Source organism: Octopus bimaculoides, chromosome 11 (assembly GCF_001194135.2).
Source record: "Octopus bimaculoides isolate UCB-OBI-ISO-001 chromosome 11, ASM119413v2, whole genome shotgun sequence".
NCBI lineage: Eukaryota > Metazoa > Mollusca > Cephalopoda > Octopoda > Octopodidae > Octopus > Octopus bimaculoides.
In genome coordinates, this window is record NC_068991.1 from 35,063,794 (window position 1) to 35,074,401 (window position 10,608).

General features: G+C 37.6%; 1 protein-coding gene across 1 annotated transcript in view; it reads left to right on the forward strand.

Annotated features, from left to right (window-relative positions):
- Nucleotides 1-10,608, forward strand: part of LOC106876982 (HEAT repeat-containing protein 5B) — a 153,988-nt gene that overhangs the window by 18,447 nt on the left and 124,933 nt on the right. Inside the window, exon 2 of the mRNA XM_052971972.1 lies at nt 5,411-5,594. Within this exon, the coding sequence (XP_052827932.1) occupies nt 5,451-5,594 (144 nt within the window). The 5' untranslated portion in view covers nt 5,411-5,450. The remainder of the gene's footprint in view (nt 1-5,410; nt 5,595-10,608) is intronic.

Consider the following 10,608-nt stretch of genomic DNA (forward strand, 5'->3'; position numbering starts at 1 on the left):
AACACTGTACTTATTCTATGTCCTCTCGTTTTTTCATGTTTTTCGTGTTTTTTCTTGCTTATTCATGTTTAAATTGACTATGTATATATATATATATATATATATATATATTATCATCATCATCATCGTTTAATGTCCGCTTTCCATGCTAGCATGGGTTGGACGATTTGACTGAGGACTGGTGAACCAGATGGCTACACCAGGCTCCAATCTGATTTGGCAGAGTTTCTACAGCTGGATGCCCTTCCTAATGCCAACCACTCTGAGAGTGTAGTGGGTGCTTTTACGTGCCACCGGCACGAAGGCCAGTTGGGTGGTATTGGCAATGGCCACACTCAAAATGGTGTCCAATGAGGAAGGTACACATAAGTGGGCTGGCTACACTCCTGGAGGAGACCTTGGATTTAGGTCTCATTTGGCTTGCCGGGTCTTCTCATGCACAGCGTATTTCCAAAGGTCTCGGTCAGAAGTCATCGCCTCAGTGAGGCCCAATGTTCGAAGGTCGTGCCTCACCACCTTATCCCAGGTCTTCCTGGGCCTACCACTTCCACAGGTTCCCTTAACTGCTAAGGAGTGGCACTTTTTCACACAGCTATCATCATCCATTTTCGCCACATGACCATACCAGTGCAATCGTCTTTCTTGCACACCACGACTGATGCTTCTTAGGTTCAACTTTTCTCTCAAGGTACTTACGCTCTGTCTAGTATGCACACTGACATTACACATCCATCGGAGCATACTGGCTTCATTCCTTGCGAGCCTACGCATGTCTTCAACAGTATGGCTGTTCATACACATGCGTCATGTAGTCTGCCTGAGAGAGAGACCCTTTGTCACCAGCAGAGATAAGAGCTCTCTGAACTTTGCCCAGGCTATTCTTATTCTAGCAGCTACACTTTCAGCGTACCCTCCCCCACTACTAACTTGGTCACCTAGATAGCGGAAGCTATCAACTATGTCTAGTTTTTCTCCCTGGAATGTGGCAGAAGTTGTTTTCTGCACATTCACAGTGTTTATTGCTCCTGAACATCTACTACATACAAAAACTAACTTCCTAGTTAACCTTCCTTTGATATTGCTGCACCTCTTATGTGTCCATAGCTTGCACTGGGTGCATCTTAGAGAGTTTCTGCCTACACCTTTTCTACAGATCGAGCAGGGCCATCTACCTGAAGTGGTTTGTGTTTTGTCTATCTTCCTACTTATTAGGACTTTGGTTTTAGCTAGGTTGACTCTAAGGCCCTGAAGAACATCAACAAACTTTTTGATTTCAAATCAACACTAAATGATATAAATAGTAACATTCAATTTACCATGGAATTTAATAAAGAACAGCTCCCATTTTTAGACATTATGATAAAAATAGTCAACAATCAAATTATAACTGACATCTATTGTAAACCAATTGATTCAAAACAATATCTCCTCTTTAGCTCATGCCACCCGAAACACATCAAAATAAATATCCCTTTCAATTTGGCAAAAAGGATTTGCACTATAGTGTCTGATAGAACTACTTGGGACCTTCGTCTTCAAGACCTCAAAACAATGCTTACTGAAAGACAATATCCACCCTCACATATGGACGAGGGAATTAAATGTGCAAAAAAAAAATCAGTCGTTACAAACACTAAGAACAGCAAAACATAACACCACAACTCATCTCAAAACACTAATATTTATATCAACACACAACCCCAGAAACAGTGAGGCATTCAACACTATTGTGCAAAATCTCCCTTTACTAACTAGAGATCCAAAAATGAACAACATCCTGAAAACACAAACTCATCAAATGCAAAAAGCAACACAAATCACTAAAGAGACTGCTATCAAATGCAAAGCTTTACAAAACAACCACAAAACCAACGGTTAAAAAATGTGTATGCCCAAACTGTGGAACCTGCCCCAACTTACTTGAAGGCTCAGATTTCCTTTTCAAACAAGGACAGAGGTTCACAATTAAAACTAGTTTCACTTGTGCCTCTGAGAACCTAATTTATGTAATAACCTGCTCGGGTTGTGGACATAACTATATTGGACAGACAAGTATGACCTTGAGACGGAGAACCACTCTACATAAAGAGCAAATCCGTTTCCCGCAATACAGGCAAATTCCTCTCAGTGAACATATAGAAAAATGTGCAGATAACATCAAACCAAATTTCACAGTATTCCCCTTCTGCCTGTGCAAAGATACAATTTCTTCACAAGAACGTTTAAATAAATAAACTTTTTTCATTGAAAAATACAGAGCACGTCTTAATATGCACGCATAACCAACTTTTATCTTTTTACATATTTTAATTCACGATTACATCACTACATAAATCCCCTCACTAAACAAGTTTTTCAAAACCTTTTTTTGTGTGTATATCATCATCATCATCCTCATCATCATTTAACGTCCGCTTTCCATGCTAGCATGGGTTGGACGGAGGACTGGCAAGCCAGAAGGCTGCACCAGGCTCCAATCTGATCTGGCAGAGTTTCTACAGCTGGATGCCCTTCCTAACACCAACCACTCCGAGATTGTAGTGGGTGCTTTTACATGCCACCGGCACAAGGGCCAGTCACACGGTACTGGCAACGGCCACACTTAAAAAGGTGTTTTTTACATGCCACCTGCACGGGAGCCAGTCCAGCGGCACTGGCAACGACCTCACTCGAATGATTTTCTAACGTGCCACCAGCACAAGTGCTAGAAGGCAACTCTGGTGACGATTACGCTCTAATGGTGCTAATTACGGGCCACTAGCACGGAAGCCAGACAGCTGCTCTGGCAATGAACATGCTCGACAGTGCTGTTAGTGCTCCACTGGCGCGGTGACCAGTCATTGAGTATGGTTCAATTTCGATTTTACTTGCCCCAACAGGTCTTCGCAAGCAGAATTTAGTGTCCAATGAAAGAGAAGTTGGCATGGGTGCCAGTCGTCAGATTCGTTTCGATTTCAGATTTCAAATTCCAAATTCACTTGCCTCAACAGGTCTTCGCAAGCAGGGTTTTTAGTGTCCAATGAAGTAAAGATACGAATTAGTGAGCTGGCTACACTTCTGGCAGAAGTCACAGATTATGCTCTCACATGCCTTGCCGGGTCTTCTCACGTACTGCATATTTCCAAAGGTCCAAGTCACTGGTCATTGCCTCAGTGAGGCCTAATGTTCGAAGGTCGTGCTTCACCACCTTATCCCAGGTAATGATGCGAACTGCCAATAGAAACAGCAGGATGAACTATTTAGTGCTAAACTATTAAGCACAATTTGTGCGTAATTAACACTTCCGCGCATGCTTAATACAATAATGGTGATGTTCTTAACTGTTATATGGGAATGTAAACATGTCTGCAAATTGTTTTTGTTACATGTTATTCTGTGTTCTGAATACTTTTATTTTAAGAAATGTTGCTTACTGCAAGTTATGGATGATTCTTTTATGACTTCATTGCTTTCAGGCTAAGCTTAAGGTATTTTCGTGCCCGGCATCACAAAATGCATCTGAATAAACATTGCCAGACAGCAAATAGAGACTCGGACATTGCTTAGAAAATATTTTTCATTTTTAACCTCGTATATAGTACACACCAGGGATTTTGACTTTTAAATTTTGGGAAAAAAATTGCGTCAAGGATTTACGGTATATATATATAGACACACTGTTTGTTAAAGATTTCCCTTGACCAACTTGCAGTTATTTCAGTAAGCGGAACTTGTACAGGTATAATCATACATGTCTTTACTTCTCACATTGTAAATTTCAGCTTTTCACTAGTATTTGTTTGTCTTTTACAGCTGCTGAAGTGGACTAAGGTGCTATAATGGAGGCAGTTGAATGTAGATCAGTGATCAAGTTCTTATACTTGAAAGGTCATACACCAAAAGTGATTTTGATGAGATGAAAGAAGTTTATGGTGGTGATGCACCATCATATGATGTAGTCAAGCACTGGCATTGCCAATTCAAACATGGTCGAATATAGGTGGAAACTGCTCTTATTCCTGGACAACCATATTTCACCATTGATGACATCATTCATAAAGTGGAAGCTGCCATTTTGGAGGATCACTGCATAACTATTCAGTGACTAGCCTAAGAAATGAAGATAAGTGTAGGGTCCATGGAGAAAATCATTCACGACCATTTGCACATGTGGAAGTTGTCTGCATGATGGATTCCCTGGATGCTCACACCTTTTCATAAGCAGGAACAAATCACTTGCTCCCAGGCTCTTTTGACAGTGTGCCAAAAAAATGAGGAGGACTTTTTCAGCAGACTTATCACACAGGATGAAACATGGATCCATCACTATGATCCAATTGAAGCAATGGAAGCATGATAACTCACTACCTCCTAAGAAGGCTCGTGTCCAACCCTCAGTAGTCTTTTGGGACCAGCGCAGGGTAGTGATGATGGATTTTCTGGCAAAGGGCACCACTATTAACAGAGCATGTTATGCTTCTCTGCTGCAAAAATTGCAGGATGCCATCAAAGCAGAGAGGCATGGCATGCTGACCAAAGGAGTCTGCCTTGTCAAAGACAATGCCCCAGTTCACAGTGTGCATGTTGCTCAGATAAAAACACACTCCTGTGGCTATGAAATCGTTCCTCATCCCCCTTACTCTCTCGACCTCGCATCATCAGACTTCCACTTCTTTCCAACCATTAATTTATTTTTGAATGGGAAGCACTTTTCATATGATGATGAATTTATTTCTGAGGTACAGTCTTGGCTCCAGATGCAACCTACTGACTGCTACAAATGAGGTTTTCACAACTGCATAAAGTGATGGGAGAAGTGTGTCACTTTTGGTGGTGGCTATGTAGAGGACTGATAATTATGCCAAGTTTCATTTATCCCAGTCCTTAGGAAGTGGGTCAGGGGAAATCTTTAATGAACACCCCTCCTATATATGTGTATATGTTTATATGCTTGTATGTTTGTGTGTGTGTGTGTGTGTATATATATATATATATATATATATATACACACACACATATATGTGTGTGTGTGTTCATGAGAGTTCATATTTTCCTTCATCTTCATGTGTGTTCATTGATTGTAAATAAAATTCCATTCATACTGTATCATTTGTTTCCAGCTTTCTATATAATCATATCTGGATTATTTGTCATTTGATAGATGGGGTGGTTATTACCTACTTGGAAAGATGTAAGGTTGGCACCATCAAGGGCATCAGGCCATAGAAGTTTTTCCCAAACATACCATCATCTAATCCATAGAACAGTAGACATTAAAACGATGGTGATGGTTTGATTGTCAAAGCATTTTTTTTGCTTGTTCAATTTATAATGTTTTACCTGTGTAAGATCTTATTTCATATATGGATCTGATTTATATACATGTATATTCATATATATATATACATTTTTTTTTTGTTTACTATTTCAGATATTGAGTTGTTTTTCAAGATAACAGGCCTAAAATATACATGTATGTCTTGAACGCCATGGAGCTTGCTCACAGTCTCCTGCTGAATGAGGAAGCATTCAAAAAAATTCAGGAGTCAAAAAGGCCAGTATTTGTTTTTGAATGGCTGCGATTCTTAGACAAAGTTCTTGGTGCTGCACAAAAGGTAAGTTACTTATGTTAATTTTAATTAGTAGTATTTTTCTAATATTTAATATTCAGAGCTGAAGAATTAGTAGAAACTATATCATCATATCTAGTCCTTTGGTATTTTGGAGCTCAGTGGTTTTTCACATTATTTAATATTGGTGAATTTGGCACAAATATTAAAACTCCAACTAGATGCCCAAGCCAAATGGAGGTTAACTTTGTTTTTCATTTCTTTGAGCTTATTTCATTTTGCATGATCAAGATACTCATTCCAAAATTATTTCTAATTATTTTATTTTGAAATGTTTGAATAGAAGCTGTAACCTGTAACATTTTTCTGATCCATCTTAAGGACAATCAGGTGAGACCGGTACTGTTATTGTTCAGTTTGGATTGTTGCGGGTTAGTGTGTGGTGTGCAGATTTTGAGTAAATTATTTAGTACGGGATTTGAGAAATGAAACTTGGCATATGTAATAAGAAGGGTGGCTGCAGGTGTTTTGAGTCATCATATAGTAATAACTTTTTCTCGAGGAATACTGCTTTGAAAAGGAGGGATTAAGTACTTGATACAAGATTTGAGAATTAAGACAAAGAGGGTAGTGAGAAGAGTAACGGTAGGTAATTCAAATGGATTTAGTTGGAAGTAGCATTAAGTTAGCAATATCAGATGATTGGAAGCCATTGTAAGAAAGATGAGGGAAAAAATGTTGGGATAAAGAATTGGTAAGTGAAAACTAGCTTTTAAGAGAGGTGATTTGTTTTTGAATGTAGTATAGAATGTAAGTGTGTAGCAGGGATTGAGAATGTAGTATGATTAAATTTATGTAAAGTTACACTTGTGTATATTATGGAATAGTAATTATGAGCAATGGAATCCTGGGAAATATTCCTCTTGTGTATAATGTACTCTTTATGGAAAATTTATTATAATTGCTGTATAAAATAAACTGTCCAAGTTCAGGTATCTTAAACAAAGCAAAAAAAAAAAAAAAAATTCAGATGTTATTTTTGAACTTTACCTATGTAGACCATAAATATGTGCATGATATAAAACAGCTTTCTTTTTTTAATGAAAGAAAGCGTGAATATGGTAGCTGTGTTTTGTCAGGAAAAAAAATTTAAGTAAATGTATTTTGATCATGTATGAGATATTTCCAGTAAATTGCTAAAAATAGTATTCTACTGACTTACTAAAATTGCTGATAGTTGAAACTGATTTCAGAGGCTAAGATGATTTACACTGGTATATAGTATTTGATCTTATCACAGAGGCACTCTTGAATATTACACCTTTATTTGTATGTAAAATTTCAGTTCCTTTATTTGTTGGTTAGCTTTGAAAGCAGGAGATCCATCTAGATCTTATTACTCAATGGCACTAGCCTGCCTATTCTCCCCCCCCCACACACACAACATTCAAATACAAATATGCATAACATACACATACACACAATATACATATACACACACAAATGAAAGATTTAGTAAATCTGTTTTCACATGCATGGTAGAATCTGCAAACATCATGAATTCTGATACTTTTTGACTAAAAAAAAATTGGGTTGGTGAAAATGTCCATTTGGATTTTTTATGCAAAAATGAGATACAAGTTTTAAATGCAAAGTGGTTTATTCGAGCAGTGATATAATGACTGTTTTATTCCAATATCTTCTGTCATCTTGTGGGCAGATCCATTATTCCCTGCTCAAAGAATTTTGTGTCTTTACTAGTGAAAAACTCTTCCAGGTAAGTTTTTGCATCCTCTTCAGATCTGAAGGCTTATCCATTTAATGAATTTTGAAGAGACTCAAACAGGTGGAAATCTGAAGGTGCAAGGGCAGGTGTATATAGAGGGTGCAGTAAAACTTCCCAGCCAAGCCCCAGTAAGTTCCTCCATGTCTGCAAAGAAGTGTGCAGTCTGGTTTGGCATGATGAAAGACAATGCCTTTACAATTAGCAAGTGCTGGATACTTCTGGTGGATTACTGCATTAATTTGTCCAGCTAGTCATGGTACACATTTGGATTGATGTTCCTGTCCATGAGAAGAAGCTCATTATAGACAACATCCTTCTGATCCCACCAAATTGAAGTCATAACTTTCTTCAAGCGAAGTCCTGCTTTGACAGTTGTTTATGGTGGATTGTTGTGCTTTCTCCATTATCGTTTTCACTCCACATTGTTCCAGATGTTTCATTTTCTTTGCCTGTCACCACTCCTTTAAAAAAGAAAATGATAATTTTCTCCACATTTCTATAATGAATTACAGTTGAAAATCCATTGGCCGAGGTTAGCCTCATTCAATTGATGTGAAACCCAAACAGTGAGGCTAAAGATGTAAACCAAGTTGATGCAGAGGGTTTTCAACACTTGATTTGGATATTTGAAGAATATTTGCAATCATCCTGGTTTTATAACGGAGGATGGTGTCACTATCTCCTTCATTTTGTCACTGTTAATCTCAGCTGGCTGACCAGAACAAGGTGTATTTTGAGCCAAGAAATATCCTGATTGAAATCTTGGAAAATGCCTCTGGTACACACTTTTTGTAACAGCACCCTCTCCATACATGTTTGTTTTGGTTCTCCATTTTCAGTGTGATCTGAAGCTCACAAAATACAGCCTTTCTCATTGAAAGTTGGTGTCAAATTCCATTGAAGTATCGAGTATGTAACGAGTGTGCATGCACAAGGGTCAGACTGAAGTTAGCTACTTATTAGAGTGCTTGAATTTAGTGTTGGCAAAACTGAACAATCTAACCCAATATTTTATTCTTGATATGGGATAATTTTATACCAGCTTCTCAGGAAGTTTTGTGACAATCTGTATGACTTCAGTGACATACAGGTCAGCTTTACTTGGACTTTAGCTACTATTCCTTTATTTCCTTTAACATTAACTTATTTTGATGATGAATTTTGCATCTCCCTTAAATTAATCTTGAATCTTGAACACAAAATGATTTATTCACCTAGCCATGGGGAATGTAAATATCTTATGAGGAAGTAGGACAAGAAAAAATGTTTCTGTGTTGACATAATTTTGGCATCTGCATATTGTTTGAAAAAATAATTACATGGGATGTTCATTTTATTTTCTAACAACTCAATCGTGAAGTGAAATAGTTTCTGACCTATATATATATTTTTTTTATTCACAAACATTGTTATCCATCTATTGGGTTGGCAACTAAGTTCCCGCCTTTTTTTTTTAATTAAAATTTTTTTAAAGGTTTAATAAAAAATAACAACTAATTAATGAATAATGTATTCACTCTTGTTGTTTACAACTTCTTCCCAATGTTCAACAAGATTTTCAATACCTTGTTGGTAGAAATCACCTGATTTCGACTCAAAAAATTTATATAACCAAGCTCTCAATTCTGCATCAGTATTGAATGAAACTCTATGCATAGCATTTGAAAGAGGTGGAAATCCGTTGGTGCCAAATCAGGAGAGTAACGGCAGATGTGGCAGCACTTCCCAGTCATGCGTTTGAATGGCTTCCTAGGTCATATTGGCAATACGAGGGCAGGCGTTGTTGTGCAGCAGAAGAACTCTATGCTGCCGATTAAGTCTTTTCTTTTGAATAGCCGTGTTGAGTTGTTCCATCTGTTGAACATAGTTCTGCATTGACCGTTTGGTTCCGTTCAAGCAATTTGTAATGGATAATCCCTTCCCAGTCCCACCATATGCATATCGTTTTACGCGGATGAAGATCTTGTTTCACGTGCGGTGTTGCTTGTTTACCAGGGCTAAGCCATTCCTTACACTGCTTCATATTGATGTACAGGCACCATTTTTCATCGCCAGTAACGATTTGGTAAAGAAATCGTTGCTTGTGTCCATGAGTTGAGTGGTGACGAGCAAGCAAACCAGCGGAGATTGTGGCTCATTGATTTTTGTTGTTGTCACTTCATGCATGCAGAACCCACGCTCCATACTTCTGAACCTTTCCCATTGAGTGAAGATGCTTCTCTATAGCAGTGTAGGAGCATTCCATTTTCTCTGCCAGTTCCCTTGTCGTTTGACGAGAATTTTCGTGCAAAAGTTGGCTTAAAAACTCTTCAGCAGACTCAACTGGATGACCAGAACAAGGTGCCTCTTTGAGTTCAAAATTTCCATTTTTGAACTTAGCATTAAATATTGAAAAATAACATGACTCAGTATGCAGAAGAATTTGGCATTTCCTTTTATCAAATCTTAGAATAAATTTGTAATGTATGTTACTCTAAATTGTGGGTGTCTAGTTCTGGTTATCTAATGGGAGTAGTTTGTGCTGTGATATAAAATTGTTGATTAGTCATGAAGAATTAATGGAGGCAGTATACATTATTTCTCTGTAGCTGGACATTACAGTTGGTGAGTAGAGCTAGGGACTACCAAGTAGGTAGTTATGTAAGTCTACAGAACAAAAATAGCTACCTAAAGTTAGAGTTGTATTTAAACTGGAACAAGGACAATAGAGACCTATGTTGGCATGAATTCTGAACAGATGTTGAAACTATTTTAAAATAGACTTTGCCTTTGCATTATGGTATATGCTGCTTTATAGACATGTGTATACGTACACACATCCCCCCCACACACACATTCACACATAAATATTTGTACATTATGTGTGTACATACATATGTATGTGTATACATGTATGTGCACATAGACACAAGTAGGAATAGATGAGTTTAGTGTGCAACATCCAGGTTTTGGCTCTTATTGGTAATCACATTTAACTCCCACTGTTGCTTGATCTCACAGGATCCTGTGCAGATTGAGTAGAGCTGCAATGTAATACAAACATCACATCAGTAATGAGTGAAAAGATCATAGGCTTGTATTTATTTGGTATTCCTTTATTACATCTGTTACATATGTTTCAGTATTTGTTAATAAATGATGTACATCTGTAGATATACCCAATAAGTGCAGCATTCATAACCAAGACCAAACACTTCCTCAGACAGGTGAGAAATACAAGTTAATGTGTGTATGTGTAATATATATATATATATATATATATATATATATATA